The sequence below is a fragment of the Acipenser ruthenus genome, chromosome 3, assembly GCF_902713425.1.
Source record: "Acipenser ruthenus chromosome 3, fAciRut3.2 maternal haplotype, whole genome shotgun sequence".
In the NCBI taxonomy this organism is placed as follows: domain Eukaryota; kingdom Metazoa; phylum Chordata; class Actinopteri; order Acipenseriformes; family Acipenseridae; genus Acipenser; species Acipenser ruthenus.
Window position 1 is genome coordinate 92,853,312 of NC_081191.1, and position 25,280 is coordinate 92,878,591.

At 41.1% G+C, this 25,280-nt stretch overlaps 1 protein-coding gene across 2 annotated transcripts in view; it reads left to right on the top strand.

Moving 5' to 3' along the window:
- Positions 1 to 25,280, top strand: part of oxsr1b (oxidative stress responsive kinase 1b) — a 74,300-nt gene that overhangs the window by 23,347 nt on the left and 25,673 nt on the right. For both annotated transcript variants that reach the window (XM_059018791.1, XM_059018787.1), the window contains 4 exons: positions 7,038 to 7,146; positions 10,666 to 10,807; positions 20,801 to 20,856; positions 25,050 to 25,159. In XM_059018791.1, the coding sequence (XP_058874774.1) occupies positions 7,038 to 7,146; positions 10,666 to 10,807; positions 20,801 to 20,856; positions 25,050 to 25,159 (417 nt within the window). The remainder of the gene's footprint in view (positions 1 to 7,037; positions 7,147 to 10,665; positions 10,808 to 20,800; positions 20,857 to 25,049; positions 25,160 to 25,280) is intronic.

Consider the following 25,280-nt stretch of genomic DNA (forward strand, 5'->3'; position numbering starts at 1 on the left):
TGGAAAAGAACTGCATCTATTAATTATTAATACCTCGTGGCACCCCAGTGGTGGCACAGAAAAGAAAGAGGTAAGCGACTGGCCCACTTGTGGGTGTGATGTCTGTCAAACAGTTGTGCTTTCGTTCTTAATGCCTCGGTCAGGGGAGAGCTGTCTGTTAAAGCAGGACAGCCCTTGTATCTTGATTTCAAAGGGTCTGTGTGTGAAATGCTAGGGAACCATGCATGCCTGTAAGCATTCCCTAATTGTGCAGTGCTTTGCAGTTATTGTACTGAGCAGCTATCCAAGAGCGTTTACTCGAGACCACTTCAATAAAAGCATGGAAACTAAGAAGAAGCTATTGTAGTATTTCAAATAACAATAAACTCTTTTTAAAGGAGTTTTAAAACATGATGATTTTCTTTGGGATTGTAAATCCGGTCCTCCTGCGATTTAAAAAGACACAGTACCGTTTTAATAAATAAGTCACAAGGAGTTCATTGGCAGCCTAGTGTAGCCAGTAGCCTGTCTAATGATTAAACTACACAGCTGCATGCATAGGGCACTGATAATAATACTGATCATCCCTGAGGTGTGTTTTTTTTTGTTTATGCATTTGTAATTCTGTAACCTGGATAGATCAATTAGTTGCAACAAGTCGTTTGGGTTTAAACACCCATGAGTTGCAAGAATCGCCCTTCACATGCAATTAATACCGTACCCAATAAACCAAGAGCACAGGCATCTTGCAGCAGTAATCAATAACAGTAACAATTACAGCAGCAGAAGAGCCATGGTCTGCAATATGGTAATCTACCAGATTTAAATCTACCTTGAGACGAGTGAAATGAGTCTGTTGATGGCCGTTCTCATCACATAAGAGCCCCATTATTTGGGTCTGCTCAGCAGAGTGGCCACGCAGTCAGGGCTGAAAAGCCTTCTTTTATGAACACCAGACTAAACTGTTTGTTTCACTACCTCACCTATCTTTAATAAAACATTCCATTCGGAAGCCTGTTCAATAAAAGAAAGTGAAACCTGTCATTTCAAGATACTGGTGCTGTGGCTTGCCATTCATTGAAGACTAAAGTCAAATCCAATTATGAACATTACTCCAAGTAGTCATCAGTATAATATACTGTATATTCCCAATGTTTCGGTATGTTTAGCATACCTGTGTCCAGGGAAAGAGTGTTTGAAAACAAACATTGGAGGTATTTATAGGCTTATGATGCCATGGTAACCACACATTTATTTAGCTCAAAGAGCCAGCTGCCCAACGTTTCGATATGTTGTACATATCTTTCTCAAGGGAGCATGTGTTTGAATCAAAACATTGCAGGTATTTATAGGTTTTTGACAGCATGACAACTACTTGGCAAACTAGCAGACACATGGCAAATGACATTTAATAGAGAAAAGTGTAAAGTATTGCGCACAGGCAATAAAAATGTGCATTATAAATATCATATGGGAGATACTGAAATTGTTGAAGGGATCTATGAAAAAGACCTAGGAGTTTATGTTGACTCAGAAATGTCTTCATCTAGACAATGTGGGGAAGCTATAAAAAAAGGCCAACAAGATGCTCGGATATATCGTGAGAACTGTTGAATTTAAATCAAGTGAAGTAATGTTAAAACAATGCATTAGTAAGACCTCACCTAGAATATTGTGTTCAGTTCTGGTCACCTTGTTACAAAAAGGATATTGCTGCTCTAGAAAGAGTGCAAAGATGAGCAACCAGAATTATCCCGGGTTTAAAAGGCATGTCTATTCAGTCTTGAACAAAGAAGACTACGCGGTGATCTGATTCAAGCATTCAAAATCCTAAAAGGTATAGACAGTGTCGACCCAGGGGACTTTTTTGACCTGGAAAAAGAAACAAGGACCAGGGGTCACAAATGGAGATTAGATAAGGGGGCATTCAGAACAGAAAATAGTAGGCACTTTTTTACACAGAGAATTGTGAGGGTCTGGAACCCTGGGATCCTTCAAGAAGCTGCTTGATGAGATCCTGGGATCAATAAGCTACTAACAACTAAACGAGCAAGCTGGGCTGAATGGCCTCCTCTCGTTTGTAAACTTTCTTATGTTTTTACTTGTTATTGTTTATATTCAAATCCATGATTTATTCTTGCATGATGTAATGGTGTTCTATGCATATAAGAATGTGACTACTGTATTTTGTTCCCCCCATGGCAATACAATCAAGACTGAAACAGTTTTTGGAGACGCAATAAGGAAAACCCGAAATCACTGTGTGTACAGCTGTCATTTTGTTGGCTCGCTGTACAGAAGTGGTCTCTTCAATAATAATTTTCTTTTTCTTTTCTTTTTTCTGTACAATTCTATTTAAAGCTGTACGGTAACTGTGAACATTGTTAAAGACTGATCACATATTGAAAAGGTATCCTGGAATATGTTATCGGGGCATCATTTGCTTCTTAGTCACAGTATACCTCTTACTGTAAGTAATAGGGTTGGGTGTTTCATTATCTCAGATCTCAGAATGTTTGAAATCCTGCTCATCATCTCCCATTTATTACATCTTTCTCTCTAGTTAGTAGCTCTTTCTCTCACCTGCTTTTTTTCCGCCTGCTTTTTCACTTGTTGGCTTGTTAAAATACAGCTATATCGCTCTTCTCTCTCGCATTGGGGGTGGGGGTTGGGGTGCTGAATTAAATGAATTCTCCGATGCCCAGTTTTAAACTGTGACACCTGACTCCTCCCCAGCATGTCTTTGTGGACAAATTGGATGTCTACAGAGAGACTGAGTAATAAAACACTGACTGTACTGCTGGAACACCACTTCATATCATTATCCATACGAAAATGTTCAGTAAAATAAATAACGAAGACTAAACAAATACCTGATACTATCACGCTAATCAGTTGGTGTTCCAACCCCAGGAAGTCATGTCTGTGCCATGTGTGTTTCAGTCGAGGAGCCTTTACTTACAGCTCATCCTGAATGCAAACAAGATCTGCCTCCTGATAAAGGCACACAGTGCCCTGCACAGAACACTAGCCATGGATGAATGCAGACCGAAGTCAAGGAGTTGTACTTCAGTGTAAAATGATCCACGATTTGGGGGCACCTTGACTTCTTAATTCCGTATACCTGCCAACATGAATTGGTGGCGAGAGTGGTTCCAGGAATAGTTTTATTGTGATGGCAGCCTTCCTAAATAAGATTAGTGTAGCTGTAACGTTTAATCGTGGAGCTCTCTAATGTGCTAATCCTGGTAATGCGCACTGCATGCAGAACAGTTGAAATGTATCAGATTGGAATGTACCACCCTCTTAAAATAAATGGACTGGCTCGGTATTTGCAAATTGCAGTGCCAACTTCAACTGTACCCTTGCCAAAAATCTGTAGCTAGCCACCCTATTGTCTGTCTCAGGCTCTTGCTGTGTGTAGTTGCCTAGTCACTGGTTGGACACTGGCTCCAGTTTCAGTCACTGGTTGAACACTGGCTCCAGTTTCAGTCACTGGTTGAACACTGGCTCCAGTTTCAGTCACTGGTTGAACACTGGTTCCAGTTTCAGTCACTGGTTGTTAGAAGAGCTCATTGACATTTCATCAGACAGCTCCCTCAGAACCAAGTTCAGTGAAATGCCGCTGGAGACATTTTGGTGTGAGTGCTCTGATGAATACTGCACTGCTGCTGCTTCTGCAGCACTGAAAGTGTTTGTCTCATTCAATACAACCTACTTATGCGAAACCGGATTTTCAGCCATGACATTGATGAAAACAAGTACCGAGCCAGACCTGGCACAAGGCACAAAGGTGTCGTTGTCCATCCATCAACAGTCCAAAGCACCTTTGACCATTGTTCCATAGTCCAATTTCTATGTTCTTGTGCATATTTTAGCCTTTTAGTCTTATTCCCCTTTCTCAACAGAGATATTCTTACTGCAACACAACCTTTAAGCCCTGATTTTCAAGAGTGACCTTCGTTTTGTTGATTTGATGGACAACGACACCTGTGCCGCCTTCCAGTTCTGTTGTCAATTCAACGCTTGTCTTCTTTCTATTCCTTAAAGATATTATCTTCAAGTATTGCTCATCCTTGTTAGACAGCTTTTTGGGTCTCCAAGTCCTGGGTTTGTCAATTACACATGATGTTTCTTTGTACTTGTTGATTATGCTTTGGATACCACACCTTGAAAATCGAGTGATGCAAGCTATTTCACTCAGTGTTTTTCTGTAGTAGAAAACACTAGTGGAGGCTTTGAGTAAATTGTTGATGCTCATAATGCATCAGAGTATATATGTATATGGTGGGTTGGGGACTTTTTATAGCTGGCGGGGGGGGGGCTCCAAAGCAGAAAGGTTAAGAACCCCTGCTATAGGTTACTTGAAGGACCCTGGAATCCAGTAGACTGGACTCTAGTCATGCAGTACAGTACATATACATTCTCCAGCCATCCCCGGGGATGACAATAGTGTCATCAGTAATGCTGAGTCTATGAGGCGTCTATTCGACAGGAAAAGAAGCTTGTAAATTAGGCTGTTCCCTTAGGCAATGTCCTAACATACCCTTCCTCTGAAACTTTCCAATTGAAGTTGACTCAAGTGGCTTCAGGTTTGTATTTTATTTTATTTTATAACCAGGTCAGATTGATCACACAGTCATTTCCATGGCCGTCATTTGCTTCCTGTATGTTGTTTGAGGCCACTTTGCACAGTAACATGGTTCATGTTGAAACTTGTATCGGCGTCGGGTGCGGTCATCTGTGTGGAATACAAGAATGCACTGAGACTTTACAGCTCACCCTCTTAATAACTGACATCCACTACCCCTGCAAACCACAAAGATCAAAAGAAGACCTTTTCTTTTCAGCAGTGTGCACATGTATTTGAACACCCCATTTCTTCTGTAGTTCAGCAGTGTGCGCATGTATTTGAACACCCCATTTCTTCTGTAGTTCAGCAGTGTGCGCCTGTATTAGAACACCCCCATTGCTTCTGTAGTTTTGATTTGTTGTGCATATGAAATCAAACCACTGGAACTGAAATTCTTGGAAATTGTCAAAATAAGCAAATTAGTGATGGTCTAATTTAAATGATGAATTGAATAGGCCATACATGCAATTCATTTAAAATAGTAAGAGTAAAGGAACACACAGCCACAAATGGTAAAATGCATGAGCTTTTCAGAAATTTTTTAGATGCCTAATTAAAGCACAGAGTGGTCTAACATTGTCACACGAGTGCCTATAGTTTCTATATCACCGATTACTGAGCGGAAATGTAAATTATTATTATTATTATTATTTATTTCTTAGCAGACGCCCTTATCCAGGGCGACTTACAATCGTAAGCAAATACATTTCAAGTGTTACAATACAAGTAATACAATAAGAGCAAATTCTCACACCCTGTATTTTTCAGCAGTGATTATTGTTCATGTTAGTGGTGTGCTCTCTGCCCTTTCAGCAGGGATTATTGTTCATGTTATATTATTGTTCATGTTAGTGGTGTGCTCTCTGCCCTTTCAGCAGGGATTATTGTTCATGTTATATTATTGTTCATGTTAGTGGTGTGCTCTCTGCCCTTTCAGCAGGGATTATTGTTCATGTTATATTATTGTTCATGTTAGTGGTGTGCTCTCTACCCTTTCAGAAGGGATTATTGTTCATGTTAGTGGTGTGCTCTCTGCCCTTTCAGCAGGGATTATTGTTCATGTTATATTATTGTTCATGTTAGTGGTGTCCTCTCTACCATTTCAACAGGGATTATTTTTCATGTTATATTATTGTTCATGTTAGTGGTGTGCTCTCTGCCCTTTCAGCAGGGATTATTGTTCATGTTAGTGGTGTGCTCTCTGCCCTTTCAGCAGGGATTATTGTTCATGTTAGTGGTGTGCTCTCTACCCTTTCAGCAGGGATTATTGTTCATGTTATATTATTGTTCATGTTAGTGGTGTGCTCTCTACCCTTTCAGCAGGGATTATTGTTCATGTTATATTATTGTTCATGTTAGTGGTGTGCTCTCTACCCTTTCAGCAGGCATTATTGTTCATGTTATATTATTGTTCATGTTAGTGGTGTGCTCTCTACCCTTTCAGCAGGGATTATTGTTCATGTTATATTATTGTTCATGTTAGTGGTGTGCTCTCTACCCTTTCAGAAGGGATTATTGTTCATGTTAGTGGTGTGCTCTCTACCCTTTCAGCAGGGATTATTGTTCATGTTATATTATTGTTCATGTTAGTGGTGTGCTCTCTACCCTTTCAGCAGGGATTATTGTTCATGTTAGTGGGTGCTCTCTACCCTTTCAGCAGGGATTATTGTTCATGTTATATTATTGTTCATGTTAGTGGTGTGCTCTCTACCCTTTCAGCAGGGATTATTGTTCATGTTATATTATTGTTCATGTTAGTGGTGTGCTCTCTACCCTTTCAGAAGGGATTATTGTTCATGTTAGTGGTGTGCTCTCTACCCTTTCAGCAGGGATTATTGTTCATGTTATATTATTGTTCATGTTAGTGGTGTGCTCTCTACCCTTTCAGAAGGGATTATTGTTCATGTTAGTGGTGTGCTCTCTGCCCTTTCAGCAGGGATTATTGTTCATGTTATATTATTGTTCATGTTAGTGGTGTGCTCTCTACCCTTTCAGCAGGGATTATTGTTCATGTTAGTGGGTGCTCTCTACCCTTTCAGTGCCCAGGGGCCTTGTAACCAGTGTGCTGGTACTTTTGCTATGAACAACAGTTCTTTCTCTTTAAAAAAGAAATTCAATTGCAGTAAAGAAAGATTTGAGATTGGCAGCTGGGACTACAGTACATGTCCTGCATTGTTTTTAATTAATGTGCTTTGTGAGTCGAGGGATGAATTTAAATATTGTAGGTTCTCCCTGACCTTTTCAGGCAGTACCTTTTCAGGCAGTAAATCATCTGACGACTTGTTCATTTTTCCAGGTTTTCCTGTGTTTTAGTGTTATTAGTTACACCTCAGACTATAAACACTGATGGGTTGTATGGCGTTGTGTGTGTTATCTTTAAAATGCTGATCTCTTTCTCTCTCTCTCTCGCTCTCTCGCTCCACAGAAAGAAATCCAGGCTATGAGTCAGTGCCACCACCCCAACATCGTGTCCTACTACACCTCGTTTGTGGTGAAGGATGAGCTGTGGCTTGTGATGAAATTGCTCAGCGGAGGTAAATTGACAGCCCTTCTATTTTAGTTACTGCTCAGGCTCTCCCTAATCAGTCATGAGGACTCCAGAAAACCTTTTTATTATCTCTGCGCGTGTGTGTGTTCGTGTATATATATTTCTAGCTTCTGTTGATATGAATTCCAGCACTGGTGCCAGTCTCAACCTCAGACTCACTGGTCCAGTATAGTGTGGGGGTTCCCAAACTGGGGGCTGGGGACCCTGAGGGGGCTATCAGATGGGTTCAGGGGGGCCGTAGCACCTGCAAAAATTCTCTCTCCCCAAACGACCCTGAAAAAGCCATGCATCCTTAGACTGGAGGATCAATTCATTTATACCAACGACCCTGACAAAGCCATGCATCCCTAGACTGGAGGATCAATTCATTTATACGAACGACCCTGACAAAGCCATGCATCCCTTTACTGGAGGATCAATTCATTTATACCAACGACCCTGACAAAGCCATGCATCCCTAGACTGGAGGATCAATTCATTTATATGAACGACCCTGACAAAGCCATGCATCCCTAGACTGGAGGATCAATTCATTTATATGAACGACCCTGACAAAGCCATGCATCCCTAGACTGGAGGATCAATTCATTTATATGAACGACCCTGACAAAGCCATGCATCCCTAGACTGGAGGATCAATTCATTTATACGAACGACCCTGACAAAGCCATGCATCCCTAGACTGGAGGATCAATTCATTTATATGAACGACCCTGACAAAACCATGCATCCCTAGACTGGAGGATCAATTCATTTATACGAACGACCCTGATAAAGCAATCCGAACACTGCTGTTCGGCGTTATTTCGAATGTAACTTTGACGTCAGCTCTTACCCACGACAACAGTATGTACCATTATACCCTTACCTTTGGCTTGGGATACCTAACTGTGAACCGCAGTCAATTACAGTATCTTATCATAAACCGACCCTCCTGCTCACCCATCTGACTCAACTCTTTTCCATTTAAACCCTGAGCCTAAAATTTTCTTCTCATGGTTTTTTTTATTTTTGCTAGTATTTGAAATAGAATTAAAATGGATTATGGTTTCCAGCTGGGGAGCAGGCTTGTCCAGTCTTGCTGAGAATGTGCTGTTCAGCACAGTCGTTTCAGACTCTGAACTGTTACTTACTGGCACACTGCTGTTTCAGAGACTCCTTGTGTTTGTAAGCCCTGAATATAGCAATGAGACCATCACTTTACTTGGTTTAGTGACCGTTTGATCTGAGAGCTCATACTGTATATCTCTGAGGGAGTGGAATGGCCTTCTTTCACAATGCAGCTGGAGACTTCCCGAATGCAGTTCGATTCTTGTTATTTTTCAGAGTGAGCAGCACTGCAGATGCATTTGGTCATGTGGAGCAGCCACAGTTGTGGATTCTGCTGAAACAACAATCCTTATTTTGTGTTTTTTAACCTGCTGTTAAGCAAGTATTGTATCCATTTATCTTCTGTCAAGCTTAGCGTTACATCAGGTAGAACTGGCCAGGCAGAGCCATGCACAGTAATGTTTAAGAGTTTTTAAACATTTCAATCAAGAACATGTTACTCGCTTTATAACTTAAAAAATGTGTTCCACCGGGTTTTTAGAAGTGTGTGTGTGTGTGTGTGCTCCACACTGTAACACACCCATAGCGTGGAATGGGGCAGAAATGCTGTGGAGTTTTTCGTATGAGAAACTTTTAATTCCTGCTACACCTAATCCGGGCAGTACAGTAAGCTTGCTGAATTTAGTTTGCAGCAGTAGGTTTGACATGTTTTAATACATTTTTTTCTAAGCAATGAGATAATTTGCATTTATTCAGATTAACAGGCCTAATGAAATGTGCGTCCCTGGCTGTGGCGCCGGCCTCCTTTACTCCCTGCAAGCTGCTGCATACAGTGTGACCTTCATCAGTCAGCCAAGTCCTGACAGAGGGCTTTTGGTATTATCTGCTGCTTCATCATCCCTCTGAATTGACAGAGCCCTGAACGCAGAGGTCCTGTCTGCCCTGTCAGCTTCATTTCTACAGACGTATCCTAAACACACTTCTGTGTTGTCTTGATTTCTTCTTTTTGTTACTAGAAGCAGTACAGTATCTGTCTGGCTGATTCAGTTGTCAGTGTCTCTTCAACCTGAAGCTGTATTATTCTATATTGATGTGTGAGAGAGAGAGAGAGAGAGTGAGTGGTACACTTGGCAGGAAACCCTCCTCCTCATCATCATCGTCAGTATGTATGTGCAGTGCTGTATATAGCTGTGGCAAAGTGGTAATTATTGCGCAGGTGCAGTAATCAACAAAGAAAGACAGCAAAGTACGGGTGAAATGGTTTCCGTTTTATTTTGTAAATCCAAACGGTCTGATGACCAAACAGTAAACAAAAGGAGGGCTGGCAATACACAGCGCTGCGTATTGCGCCGTGGATAGTTATGGGTTGCAATCCCATAAATAATAACAATAATCCAGTACATACACACAAAACACAAACACGGTCACAAGTCCAAAGTGAGTGCTGTAATGCTCGTGGTGAAGTACAAGTTATCCGTGATACAAAGTGCAGTGTTGTCCAGTTTTAGTGCTGCCGCTAAGCGACAGCTCCGGATCGTGTTCGCTGTCTAATCCACCAACAGACAACAAACAGAGTTTTAGACAGACAGACAAAACAAACAAAACACTCATGGTTCTCTATAATCAAAACACAGGTCCTTCCGGTTTCAGCGTAACCATAATAAGGAACAGATCACATCACTACGTCCCTTTTATATACCGTCAACCATGACCCCTTGGTTAATTGTAGTCTGTCAGTATGTATGTGCAGTGCTGTATCTAGCTCTTAGTTGTTGGAATCTTAATACACTCTCCAGCTAGCTTTCCAGCATGTCAGATTAGTTGGTACTGCTGTAAATTCCAGGCCTGAGTTACAGTAAACAAGCACAAATAAATCAAAACCATATTATAAACTGTGATTTTTTTAAAACCTAAATTGGTGTGGAAAAAAATGTGTGCATCAAACAGTAAAAATGTGTGCATGCAACTCCTTTGTGAACAAGGTTACCGTATATTCCTACATTCAAACAGTAAGGGCTTGCCCAGTACTGTGTGTGACATTCTGACCTGCCAGAAATGCATTTTTATTTTGCCAATTTTCACAACTTTTGTCATACCCTCCTAGCCTATTTGGGATGTTGTGGGCTGCGTTTGGTTGTAGCCTGGTAAACTCTTGATTTTGTAACAGTTGAATGTTTCTGGTGCTGTGTGACTGTTTTGTGATAATGAGGACCCCACTGTATGTGCGTGCACTGCTTTGATTCTGTTATCCACCAGGTTAGGCTGGACTCTCTTCACTAGGATATACAGTGAACTCTGGGGTAGCTTTCTAAAACCCAATGGCACACTTCTGCTAGAACAGCTGATTGAAGCTAAAGAACATGTAGGGTTCATCCTGTCTTCAACCATTACAGAACAAAACCATTACCCCATCTGTTAAAATTAACCAGCGTCTTGTATCTTCTCTCCTGTACAGGATCAGTGCTGGACATTATAAAGCACATCATTTCCAGGGGAGAACACAAAAATGGAGTTTTGGACGAGCCCAGTATAGCTACTATTCTGAAGGAGGTCCTGGAGGGCCTGGAATACCTGCATAAAAACGGGCAGATTCACAGGTAAAGTACAGGCTAGACTAGAGGCTTATTCCCTGTGTGTTCACATCTACTTTTCATTTTACATTTCTTTTCAAATGGTGCAGCTGAACACAGAAATGCAGACACAGTGAGATGATGACCAAAAAGTCCAGTTTGACCGGAATAGTTTTAAAATCGCTTGTTTTAGCAGTGCTGTTTCATGCTGTAGAACCTTCCAACATCCTGGTAAAAGCATGGCCGAGTGGTGTGCAGGGTTAGTCAAATAGTGCAGGTTCACGTCCTGGCTGTGTGAAGTCGCCGGTCTTCGCTGGGGATTCCGGGACGAGCGTCACATTGGCCCTGGCTACCGCGGGTTAAGGAGGCAAAACCGGCAGGGACTGTTTTCTCCTCATTGCGCTACAGCGCACCCTACTGGCTAGACCCCTAGGAAGCTCAGGCAGACACCTGCAGGGCTAGCCTTTGCCCTCCAGGGGCCGGGAGCTTGCTGACATCAACTGGAGTTCCTGGATGAAGAAGAGGAAGCTGGCTCGGTCATGGGATCGGAGGCCAGCCACTGAACCCTCAGTTCTGAGCTGTGTGGGGAGTTGCTGCAGTGAGGGGGAAAAAAATGATTGGACATTCTAAACTGGGGAGAAAATCAGGGGTAAAATAACATGGAGTTTGTTCTCCAGGGGAGTTGTGAAGACAGGCTCTCTGTGGTTCTGTGGCTTATGTACAGAGATCTGTTTGCTCTTAGTAATTCTGTGGTTCCCTTCACCTTAGGTCTCCGATTTCTGTTAATTTGTAGAGTGCACTTATCATTAGGACGTGAAATTCATCTTATGTTAGTAAGCCCAGCGTGCAAGTGAAATATGATCAGAATCTGAGATGAACTGAATGTCTTCCTAATTTCAGAAGACGTGCTCTCCCTTCTGATTGCAGAATTAGAGGGTGTAACTGTAGTAAGATCCATACCGTACATTACAGCCCTATGCTTGCAACACTGTATTAATATAAAATGAAAATGAATGGTTTTATAATTATGGATAAACATAAACATTTGCTATTTAGGTCTCCCATTTTCAGTTTTAAAAGAAACATTTGTCATGCAAACTTGTTTTAAATTTAAAAAAAAGATCTCTGGTAGCACATTTAAATAACTCTGTTTGAATGCTTTACTTCCAGGTATACTGATGTTCTGTTTGTGATTGACTCCTCATGCTCCGTAGCACTGATGTTCTGTTTGTGATAGACTCCTCATGCCTGTGACACTGACGTTCTGTTTGCCAGTCATGGCTTATTACTTCCACATGTATATGTAGCACATGATGTGGAAACATCAGCCCCGTACCGTAACCTTCAAATACCATAACACTACTTGCAGGAGCAAACTAGATAATTTAATAAAGTCTTGTCTAATTGGGTTCTAATCTTTTAGCATAGCCATGTCATATGAGAAGGGCTCTGGTGATGCGTCACATGGCATATTGGTGAGTGCTGGAGAAATGCAATTAGAAGCTCCGTGTAGGTCTACCACGCAGGGGTGAATTTCAACACTGCATTTTGGAGGCTTCTGTGCCTTCAAATTTACACTCGCAAGTAACTGGGCACTTCAAAAGCAATGACCCCTGTATGATTTGACAAAAAAAAAAAAAGTTAGTGCCCTTGGCAAACTGCTTGGTAGACAGGATATAAAGAAAAAATCAAGAACCCTAAATAACAGTTTGCCTTGATTATTAAAGATCATATCGTTAAAGATCGTTAAAACATATTAATAAACAACAAAGATATGATGGATATTGTGTGGTGTGTGGCCACACCCACTCAAAAATCATGCTGGCCGGAATGAAAACGGAAGTTACGTACGAAAAGGTAAACACGCATGGCGACTGCCGCTGAAAACATAGATGAAGTCGAAGACCCAATTAATTTAGAGAACAGGGACCACAAGCCTTCATTTCTGAACCGCCGACGAGGCAGTGGGATCCCACTGATCAACAGAGGCAGCGACTAAATGGGGATCGACAAGAAATAGAGTTGTGGACCCTCCAAAACCTGTGCGGATCGGCAACACTGCATGGGGAGTGTAATTTCCAAAATTGTAATGTGTTTGATTACCAGTAGTATACACTTCAGTGTCTGTACTCTGTAATTAGTTTATATTAGTTTATATTTTTGTCATTTTGCCTGTGATCACAGGCCACAGACTGTCACAGAACAGCAGACCACTGACAGTCTTTTCAAAGACAATAAATTACAAACATTACAATAATGTACAGTAGACATAAGGATTGATAAGATGGCATTACAGAAAGCAGATAAGACAACTTCAGCAATGAATATGGAAAAATAAACATTTCTTTAATCACCATTACGTCAGTGGTACACATTTTCTGATGCAGTAAAGTTCGGATAGTTGTTTCTAATCCAGAAATACAAGTTTATATTCCAATATGGTAATGCCATAACAACTGTGTACATGTTGCATCTGACTTCAACCTCACTCGTTGCTTGCTTCTAAATCCCATGCTATATTCAAGTAAGTCGCCCTCCAGATAATCACTGTCGAGAAAGTTCGCACCACAAACAACAGAATTATTTTGGTGAATGGATTTTGCGGTGAAGGCCTCTCTTTTGACTTGTACAAACTGCACCCAGGAGTGAAATACGGCACTTTTTTCCCTCGAAAGGCATGCACCTGATGCCCCATGTATTCACCATATTATTATTGCTATTTTTTTGTTTCCCTTTTGATACGTCACGCGTGACATGATATAAAAAGGTTGTGTTTTTGGTAGGTGTGGGCCGTGTTCCACATTAATCACATTTTGTGGCCTATAAAATGTTTTAAAAAATAAATAATAATCATGCTAATATTCTTAATAAACAGATGATCCCAAAAAACCTGCAAAATACACTTTGTGTCTATAGAAATGTAGTGGTCTTGTGAGTGCAGGTGAATTGTGGATATTTTAAACTCAATGTTCAATTTCAAGGTATTTATTAAGCAGGATATAACTCTTGAGCCCCTTTTACATGTACACGAGGCAAAAAAACAGTTTTACTTAGCAATGAGGGTGTACTTTTTCTTGGTCTGTGGAAACCAGGCATTTGTTACTGCACCCTGTTGAGATTCTTGAACCGTTCCAGACTTGTAACAGCTGACGACTCCTTCAACAACGTACACAGAGGTTTTGTCCTTTGAAGTCACAAGCTGAAAGAACAGCTGGGATCCAGCAAGCCTTTGAGTGAGATTCTAATGTACTGCACAGTCCATGCTGAGCTGCGTGAATGAAATTCAAACCAAGCACAGTGGTTTAACAGCCTCTATAGGGACCCACTCTACAGTACTGTATGTAGTCATGCTCAGTGGTTTAACAGCCTCTATAGGGACCCACTCTACAGTACTGTATGTAGTCATGCTCAGTGGTTTAACAGCCTCTATAGGGACCCTCTCTACAGTACTGTATGTAGTCATGCTCAGTGGTTTAACAGCCTCTATAGGGACCCACTCTACAGTACTGTATGTAGTCATGCTCAGTGGTTTAACAGCCTCTATAGGGACCCACTCTACAGTACTGTATGTAGTCATGCTCAGTTTAACAGCCTCTATAGGGGTCCCCTATCTACAGTACTGTATGTAGTCATGCTCAGTTTAACAGCCTCTATAGGGGTCCCCTATCTACAGTACTGTATGTAGTCATGCTCAGTGGTTTAACAGCCTCTATAGGGATCCCCTCTCTACAGTACTGTATGTAGTCATGCTCAGTGGTTTAACAGCCTCTATAGGGACCCTCTCTACAGTACTGTATGTAGTCATGCTCAGTGGTTTAACAGCCTCTATAGGGACCCTCTCTACAGTACTGTATATAGTCATGCTCAGTGGTTTATCAGCCTCTATAGGGACCCTCTACAGTACTGTATGTAGTCATGCTCAGTGGTTTAACAGCCTCTATAGGGATCCCCTCTCTACAGTACTGTATGTAGTCATGCTCAGTGGTTTAACAGCCTCTATAGGGATCCTCTCTACAGTACTGTATGTAGTCATGCTCAGTGGTTTAACAGCCTCTATAGGGACCCTCTCTACAGTACTGTATGTAGTCATGCTCAGTGGTTTAACAGCCTCTATAGGGACCCTCTCTACAGTACTGTATGTAGTCATGCTCAGTGGTTTAACAGCCTCTATAGGGACCCTCTCTACAGTACTGTATGTAGTCATGCTCAGTGGTTTATCAGCCTCTATAGGGACCCTCTACAGTACTGTATGTAGTCATGCTCAGTGGTTTAACAGCCTCTATAGGGGTCCCCTATCTACAGTACTGTATGTAGTCATGTTCAGTGGTTTAACAGCCTCTATAGGGGTCCCCTATCTACAGTACTGTATGTAGTCATGTTCAGTTTAACAGCCTGGGGGGGGGGGGGGGGGGGGGGGTTATTTTCCATGTGTTTTTGGTTTGTATTGCATTTCAGCTGTTTTTAAATCTGTATCTTGCACATTTCCAGTGCATGCTTGTATGAGAGTGGAACTGTACAGTCCTTGAATTATTCACATCTTCTAAAATGAGATCATTGCTTTTTTCACCCTGTCTTATTAGATTTATGCTTTCACCGCTTCGTGAAGGACCTGTGTGCTGATCCGAGGAATGTGGGACAGCTGGTCTGGTTCTTGTCAGCCTGGTGGTTTTTGGGTTGCCTACGTTACATATATTTATTACATATGTCTATGACAAGCAACTAGAAGCACTCAGCGGCGAGGGAACCAGAAAATAAACATGTAAAGCTGATTACAGAAAAACCTGTCGAATACGGCGCTGCCATACTGGCGGTCAAAACAACCATGGCGGCTAATGCAAAAACGGTATCTTCCACACCAAAATGTAATGTGTTTGCAACCATCTTTGGTTAATAGCAATTAAAACAATGTATATGACATATTTGGTAACAGAATAGACATCATAACTTTTATATGTCGATTTAAAAAAAAAAAAAAAATGTTGTTCTATGAAGCGTCAGTAACTGGAATCTGTAGATTATTTTGTTCCTGTAAAATCAGCTTCAGTGAGTGACAGCTAATGGGACTGTACTAAAGGACTATTAACAGGACAGCATTAACAATATGTGAAATACGTTGATAATGATTACTGTTCAGTTTTCAAGTAGCCCAAAATTACAGGTAGATGAATGCAGTTTTCATCACTGTGCATTTAAATATGTTATAAACTCATAGTTTACAGTCAGTTTTACATTGATTTTAATCAGACATGATTTACAAATCATGCCAGATTCCTGAAACAGACATGTTCTGCATTGCAGAGGAGATCACACCAGTCACTGCAATAGGGATTTGGTCTGGACCCAGTAATTGTGCTGAATTGTATGGATTGCCGGTGTCTAAACGGGCTGACTGGACAGGTTTTACTGTATGTTAGAAATCACCTGTCCTATTCAAACCAATCTTACTCAAACCTTCGTTCTTTCAGGATTTTGATACAAAAATGAAACTACTGTATAAAAATCTAAAAAGGAGAACTGCTGTGGAAGTGGAAGCTCTGGATCATTATAGGACCCTATTGCCTCTTTTCCACTGTACAGCTGAGCCGCGCCAGGGCTGTACCGAGCCCTCACAGTGCGGTTCAGGGGAGCCTGGGTTGCTTTTCCACTGCAGAGCCGAGCCGTGCTACTGACGTCACACGCAACGAAAGCCAGTTGTTATTAATTATTGTTATTAATTAACTCAGTTTGCCAAAAGATGCGCAAACAAATGGTGTTCAAAAATTAATAGACCAACAGTACAGCTGTATCTTGTATCGCTATATTTTGTAAATATATTTAGGAATGTCTTATAATCCACATATTTTACTGATTATATCGACTTACTAAAGTTCAATTAGCTCTGTTGAAGGGAAAAAAGGTTTTTAAAATATGATTTGCCAAAGATATCCTGTTTAAGGATAGTTGTTGTTTTTTTTCTAGTTGTTATTTGTTTGGGTGCTTAAAAAAAACAAAAAGAAAAACTGCGTGAGCGCAACGAGAGTCGTAGTTGTATGTATGGTGCAGCTGTATGTTTGACCTATATTTTTGTAAATAAGTTTACAATTGTTTTATTTTTGCTTTTTTTTGTTTATATTAATATAATAAAGGTCAAGGCTGAGAAATTTGGTAGAATTTTGTTTTTTTGTGTGTGTGAGTTGTGTACCCGCTGTTTATGACCATTTGCTTCAAATCGTCAGAAATTCGAGCATAAACTTTCTCATTTCTGACGCACGACTCCAGATCTTCCTGAACCCTTCTATCTGCCCACAGAGAAACTAGAGCCTGCACTTCCTCAGCGTCCCAAGGCTGTTCTTTTCTCTCATCACACTCGCTGCCCGCCATGTTTGTTGTTTTTCTTTCTGGAGTGTTCTGACTGATGCAACGTAGTGACACAAATACTTAACCCCACCCCTGGCTTGGCTCGGCTCGGCTTGCAGCCGGTTTCAGATGTCTTGTGAGGCCGGAGTTTCACGGTTTGTTTCTCGCTCGGCTCGACAAGTAGGCAGTGAAGAAGCACCGGTACCTGTACCGTACCGAACCCTCACGGGTCGGATGTGCCAGTGGAGAAGCACCCGTACCCGTACCGTACTGAGCCCTCACGGGTCGGATGTGCCAGTGGAGAAGGGGTATTAGTGACCCTTTGAACCCTCGCACCCTTATTACTGTATACTGAGACACCAGTTTTCAAAGGGTTCTTGACATTGCTAGAGTTTTTGAACAGTAGCTCAATCATATAGTAGAAATTGCTCTTGTATCATTGTTTAACTCCTTTCTCAAAAGCAAACTGTTAGCAATCCACCCAGAGCAGGTTGAAAGTGGTCACATTTAGGTCCCTGGTAGCTTACCTAGTAAAAGCACTAATGATGGTTAACCCTTTTGCGGTCCTATGTCGGACCAGGTCCGACATTACAATTTTCCCTTTCCGGTCCAATGTCAGACCCTGTCCGACATCATCAAAAAGACGTAAAGAGACAGGTCTCTAGTTGTTTTTTCAGCGGAAAAAGACGAGAAAACCATTTAATGGCCAAATGAGACCGATAGGAGCTGTGAGAAGCCGGAAAAAAAAGGGTTTGCTTCTGCATCCAGCGCTCAAAGAATATCACAGACATTTTCAGAGCTTTTTGAGATGTTATAGTAATAAAATAATGACTTGGATCGCATAATTGAGGAGTTTGGTGATAAAACCAGGAGATGATTTATCGCTATGCACGACTATGACGTGGTCTGTGAAAAATACAGCGAACAAGGATTGGGGCGGGGCTGGAGATGCAGTACTGAGTGTCCTGTTGATATGCAGTGCCTTTTAAACCTGTTTTACTGTGAAAAAAAACACTTTTAAACAGCGTGTCTAAAATAAACTGCACATGTGAAAATAAATTGGACCTGCCGCGCCTGAGACGCGCTGAATAAATGGACCGCAAAGGGTTAATCCTGGCTTGAGGCCACTGGGACCGCTGCAATGGCTTGTGCTCTCCTGCTCGGGACCGTTCACTGCACTGCACTATTGGCCAGGCACCTGTAAGTGCAGGCTTGGATGAGCCAGACTAGGTCTCAACTCCAGGGTTGAGTAGTTTGATTATCTATAACGTAGGTTTACTGTAGCAGCTGAATTGAGACTGTTGGCTTGAACTTCAGTCCTTCGAAAACTGTAAGTGAATTGAGACTATTGGCTTGATCTTCAGTCCTTCGAAATCTGTAAGTGGGTTTTAGCGATGAGGTGACATTCAGATTGGTTATTTTAAATTGAGGCTACAGGGGTAAAATAATCACACGAATCAAAGGCAGTTAATGCTCCTAACACTTTAAGCTACAAGAGATGTGTGTCCCACAAATAAAAATGATGCTAACTTTCTTTTTGCAATGAGGTGCTTGAAACAGGGTTTAAAATGTACTGACAGGTAGGATCTGGTCATTTTCCTCATGATATTTGTCACTCAGATGTATTTTAAGAAGAAACTGTTTGAACTTCCGCTCCATTCCTTGTGTACCTTCAGGGGTTAATTCTGATTCAGCAGGCTTCTTTGCATTTTCAAGTAAGAATTGCAGTTGTAATCACAGCCACTTAAAAGGAAGTGTTCCTGTTCTTTCTGCATGGTCAGGCTGCATGCACAGTACAGTGCACTGCACGGAAACAGGAATTTCATTTCCAGGGAAGATAAACCAGCACAATATACATGTGTGGTAAATTACAAGAATAAACGACCAACATGGTAATTGCAGCTTCCAGCTAACTTGAACAAGAAACTGTGAAATTAAAATATACCTTGAAGGAAGATCTACTGTGAAATCAAGGTTTGTAAATACAGTAAAGCTCCCAACGCAATCGGCCACGACGCTTCAATATTCTCCAGTGCTAGTGCTTCTGCTTCGCCTGGGGACAGTAATTTGGCTCTGGATAGTTTATTGTGCCCTGAAATTACAGTGACAGAGCGTGAAGCTCTAATGAGGGAGATAAGAAGCTGTTCTGTTGTGCGTCATTTGAAGTGCTAAATTTACAACAGCAAGTGAAAAAGATAAATGAATAAATAATGAACAAATTCAGAATATTTTCTATAAGGTTCTGTAAGAATCGTTTACAAGAAATATCTCTTAGCTCATTAGCATAAAACATTTCCCTGCATTGCTTTACTGTTACCTTTCTGTTCTGCAGAGTTTGTTTTTTAGGAAAGGTAATGCCATTTTAAATAGTGGATTATTCCTCTCCCTGCTCGTATTCACTCAACTGACCCCCTTGCATTGTGAAGCATGCACACATTCACTGCTGTTGCTGTGATGCATGCCTTGCTAGAAGACCTCAGGAGGCTGTTCTGTGTGCTTTTATTCCTTTGAGAAATGAATGAACTTGACTGAACTGTGCAGCACAGCAGGCACACTGTATTAAACCTCCCCTTTCCTGCTTGCTCCATTTATTCCCACAGCGCCTTCTACTGGCTGAGTGTGGAACTGCCCAAGAACCTTGGTCTTCTGTTTAGCTTTCTTACCATTTTCACTGATCCAGTAGCTGTGCTGAGCAGTGCATTGCACACTGAGAATGAGCGGCGTGCTCAACATACTGAGCTGTAATGTGCTGCTGTGCTGAGCAGTGCATTGCACAGTGAGAGCTGCTGGGGGGAAGGGTTTTGCATTTACTTTTGAGTACTGTAGTGTCACATTACTGTACATGTTCTTACTTTGTTGCTATTTTATTGTATTATTTTATTGCATTTTTATTCTAATCACTTCTCCAAATCTGTCTCTACATGGCTGAGCTGCTTTGAGCTTGTCTGGGGTTATGAAGTGTTGGGCGTGAACAGTCTTCCTCATGCCATTCAAATCATGTGGCAGTGTGACCTCTCAACTGTGCCAGCCCTGTGTACATAAAGAGAGTAGGCAGGACTGGCAGAGATGACAGGTCATGTAGTGTATAATAAGAACTGGAATTGGCTATTCCTTTCTATATGTGCCAGTATTGTGAATGCATGTGTTCTATTGGTTAATGGCTAAATCACCTTGTTGCTGATTGGACAGCACCTTGGTATAAAATGTATGGTAAAGTACAGTAAATATTCCGGAATACTAAAAAGAATATCCACAGCTTAATACTGAAACAACAACATCAACTTGAAGGAAAACGCAGAACTCAGTTCAGTTACCGCTTGGAAGCAATTTAACTCGTTTCCACAGTCCCAGTGTAAACACAAAGCGCATTAGGAGGAGTGGCTCCCACTGGACTGTATCTCTGAAGTGTTTCAGGTTTTAACTGGTAATCCCTGTGACGCTAAATGACTTGTATCTCTGGGGTGTTTAAGGTAATTGATAATCCCTGTGAAGCTCAATGATTTGTATCTCTGGGGTGTTCCAGGTTTTAACTGATAATCCCTGTGAAGCTAAATGATTTGTTTCTCTGGGGTGTTTCAGGTTTTAACTGATAATCCCTGTGAAGCTCCATGACATGTATCTCTGGGATGTTTCAGGTAACTTAGTCCCTGTGAAGCTCAATGACTTGTTGTTTTTTCCTTGCAGGGATGTGAAGGCAGGTAATATTCTTCTTGGAGAAGACGGCTCTGTGCAAATTGCAGGTAATGTACAAGGCCCTTCTTTTTTTGTTTCTGTGTGGAGGTGAGGCAGTTTTACACTTCCTGTGACGTGTGGTGGATCACTGAACTACACATTTTATGTTTGACTATCTAAAAGCAGGAAACAATCTTATTGCTTTACCTATCAAAGTTGTGCTGCACATGTCTGCTTTAAATGTGTTCACATTAAATCTGTTTAGTCCAAGGTAGAGAATGTGTCAGTCCGCTTTGAGCTTTACAATAGAATTTGGGTTATATATATATGTAAGCGGGACGGGTACAACATTATGTGAATACAGCGTCACCTATCCAACATAAGAATTTAAACAAGTAAATGAACAGAACATGAAGGACCTAAAATGAGTAGTTTTAGAAGAAATACAATTAGATAATGTACAATATTGTAGAATAAAGAAAAATAAATGGAGACATGGACTCAATACCAGGATGCCTGCAGGTTTAAATAGAAAGGACTAGTAGATCGTTACATCATTGACTATGTAGTAAATGACATCACAAGCACATTCATAGATTTTTTAATAAACGAGTGTAGTTACCATGGCATCAGAAGCCTACAAGTTCTCCACTGTTTGGTTTCGAACACACTTTCCCTTGACAAAGATATGTCACATACCGTTCATAACAGATGTTTTGTTTTACTTTATTTTATACCAACTTGAGTAGCCATTGTGACGAAGTGCCTGGTTTGCTTAAGTCATTCAATTATGCTTTTAAATCAGATATACCATGAGCTGCACTACATCACTGCTCGACCCCCGAGACTCAATTCACCAGTCTGTTCTGATTCCATTCATGAGCTGTATATTTGAGATATACCATGGGCTCCATTACATCACTATTTGACCCCCGAGACTCAATTCACCAGTCCGTTCTGATTCCATTCATGAGCTGTATATTTGAGATATACCATGAGCTCCACTACACCCCTGCTCGACCCCCGAGACTCAATTCACCAGTCCGTTCTGATTCCATTCATGAGCTGTATATTTGAGATATACCGTGGGCTTCATTACATCACCAGTCCGTTCTGATTCCATTCATGAGCTGTATATTTGAGATATACCGTGGGCTCCATTACATCACCAGTCCGTTCTGATTCCATTCATGAGCTGTATATTTGAGATATACCATGGGCTTCATTACATGACTGATCAACCCACGAGACTCAATTCACCAGTCCGTTCTGATTCCATTTCTCAATACGCTTCTTAAAGCTAAAAGGACTGCCGTTATTTTCATGTCAACTGCTGTGCTTCTTAACTCATCATTTGTCCTGTATGGTGTTAATTCATAATCCTCTGAAATAATTCGATTAGTTTAGTATTCACCAAATCTTGTCGAATTTCATTGCAGTACAATTCAAACAATGTCAGCATCCACCTTCTTTATGTGCTAAAAAGGAAACCCTGCAGTACAGAAGAGACCCAGGGCATGCTGCTTCACTTCCTCTGGGATCAAGTGTTTCTGTAGTTACAGGCAGCGATTAAACTACTTTGAAGATCTTGAATCTTAGAGCTGTAAAGGCTTTAGGAATCAAGAAGGTTTTAATGAAATAACTTCACAAAGTAGGAGTTCATAGGGAGACAGGCACAACAAAACAAAACGGCCTTAGATACTCTTACTGAATATTACCTTGTGATACTAGACTGGGCTGACCTAATCCTGAACCCAATTCTGTGTGTTTGTCTAATAGACCTTTAGAACTGCATCATTCACCTCTTTACCTTGTGATACTAGACTGTGCTGACCTAATCCTGAACCCAATCCTGTGTGTTTGTCTAATAGACCTTTAGAACTGCATCATTTCTTTCACTGGATTGACGCCACGCTTGCTCTTATTAATTGCACTCTCTGAATATCTCGCTCCCTCTCTCGCTCTGCAGGAATAGATATAGTACTGCAAATAGCTTAGCTGAATAATGTGTTTACCTGAATACTTTACTTTTCTCCAAATCAATCCTGCCACAAATCAAGGGCAGTTTAATACAAGTCATTGTTTCTTCCAACCATTACATCAAGATTAAAAATGTCTATTTGCCATTAATAATTACTTAAAAAAAAAAAAAAAAAAAAAAAAAAAAAAATCCCATGTATGCACTATGTAGTGTTTCAATTCCCTCTTAGTGTTACTTGCTAACAGTTGAGTGACTAATGAGTCAGAGGTCTGAGGTCATGATAAGAATCTATATTCGACACAGATTTCGCCTAGATAATACAACAGGTTCATATATTACTAAACATATCATACATATGTCATGTATTGTGGGGGAAACTGGTTCTACCTGTTGTACAAACAACCGTTTGTGTCAAAACATCCTACATTTGTACAGGATTACCCAGGAAGTACAGTGAAGCGTTTTGTTGTCACCGATAACACCCTTTGGATCTGTTGTACTTTACAGCAGTCATGCCTTCAGCTCTCACTAGAGGGTGCTCTTACTTTCAAGTGCAGTTTTTGGTCATTAGTACCATTCAAATCAGCTAATAACTATTTGGGCCAAAAATGACTCCTCTGCCGATGATGACCTCAAACAATGATGTCATTGCTGTACTAACGTGTCTGATGACCTTCAACAATGATGTCATTGCTGTACTAACGTGTCGAAGATGACCTCAAACAATGATGTCATTGCTGTACTAACGTGTCGATGATGACCTTCAACAATGATGTCACTGCTGTACTAACGTGTCGATGATGACCTTAAACAGTGATTTCACTGCTGTACTAACGTGTCAACGATGACCTCCAACATTGATGTCATTGCCTTACTAATTGGCCCCAGATGTAGGTGCACGTAATGCAGAGTCTGATTACGCTTCTGAATGTTGGTTTTACTTTCATTGCGTGAGTTTGCCTCTAGATTGTGCTTCTTTGGGAGACCGTGCTGCTTGAAAGCGAAAGGAATCGGAATGAAAACCATGGCAAGAGATGCTTGTTGTTTTGCATCTCATCTTGTAAAGCAATGCATCTCGAGCAAGATGGAGAATCGAAGCACGTCCGATATGCATGGCGGGGTGTGGGATCTAAATGCCAGCCAGTCAGAGCTAGCTACTGAATTATGGATTTGTTTCAATAAAGATTTATACCAACAGGCTTATCTGGTCTGATGTGTTGATCAAATTTCTGTGATCCGACAAGATCACGGCTGTAATGAACTGATGAAGGGTTTTTAAAGAGTGGAGACACAAGACCTCAAACCACAGAACAGATACAGCATGGCTATCAGCATACACAGTACTGGTATCTCACATACAGCTATGCACTCACTCACTCACACTTGGAAGGGATATATAGACTTACCCTCCTTCTGAGAGCAAGTTCGTTTAGTTTGTAAAGCATTCGAACCTCAGACAGAGCGACCCACAAAAAGAAAAGATGGCATGGTCACGATTGGGGATGTAGCATCATAACCTTGCACTTAATTTCCACTTTTCAGCATTGGGTTAGGAACAAAGAACTGGACTTAGATTCTGGGTTAGGAACAAAGAACTGGACTTAGATTCTGGGTTAGGAACAAAGAACTGGACTTAGATTCTGGGATAGCTAGCAACAAAGAACTGGACTTAGATTCTAATAGAATGCGATACTCCCTGGCTCACCAAAGAGCCTTCTAATGAAGACTGTCAGCCTGGGCTCCAATTTAAATGACACATGGAATGTGAACTCTTCAAATCTTACCTGTCAATCAAAACTGATCCTGGAATTCCAAATGTGAAACTGCATTGTTTCTCCTTCTCATCCTGCATTATGCAGCTCTGTCTGTGCTTATTGTGGTCAGCGTGGTTACAGGGGAAGCTGACATTTAATTAAAATGAACTTGAGAACAGGACAATATATTTTCTACATATATTTTAGTAAATGTACTTTAAAGTCCCCCCCCCCCCCACATCACCACAGTAAACTTGTCTTTGCACAGCTGGAGTTTAATAACACCACTTTATCATTATCATCATGCATGCAGGTTGTTAAGTTTCAGATTTCTTGAGTTTCACAAGCACATAGTCGTGCTTTGACATCTGATGGGATTGAAACCCTAAAGCTTGATGCAGTTAAAAAGGACATGTGTTCAGTTTATCCACTTTGTGCCTGCAGGGCCAGGATAGGAACATTTCAGCACGAATACATTACAGATGTTACAACTTAACCATATTCGCTTTTTATCTCCCTTCTCCAGACTTTGGTGTAAGTGCCTTCCTCGCAACAGGCGGGGACATGACCAGGAATAAAGTGAGGAAAACCTTTGTAGGAACCCCTTGCTGGATGGCTCCGGAGGTCATGGAACAGGTAGTGTTTCATTGCTTTCAGAGAGCAGGGGTGATGCGTTGAGTTACATTCATCTCTGTTTAACTCAGTGTATTTATAATGTGATCAATAATGCCTGATGCTCTGGGTAATATCGCCACGG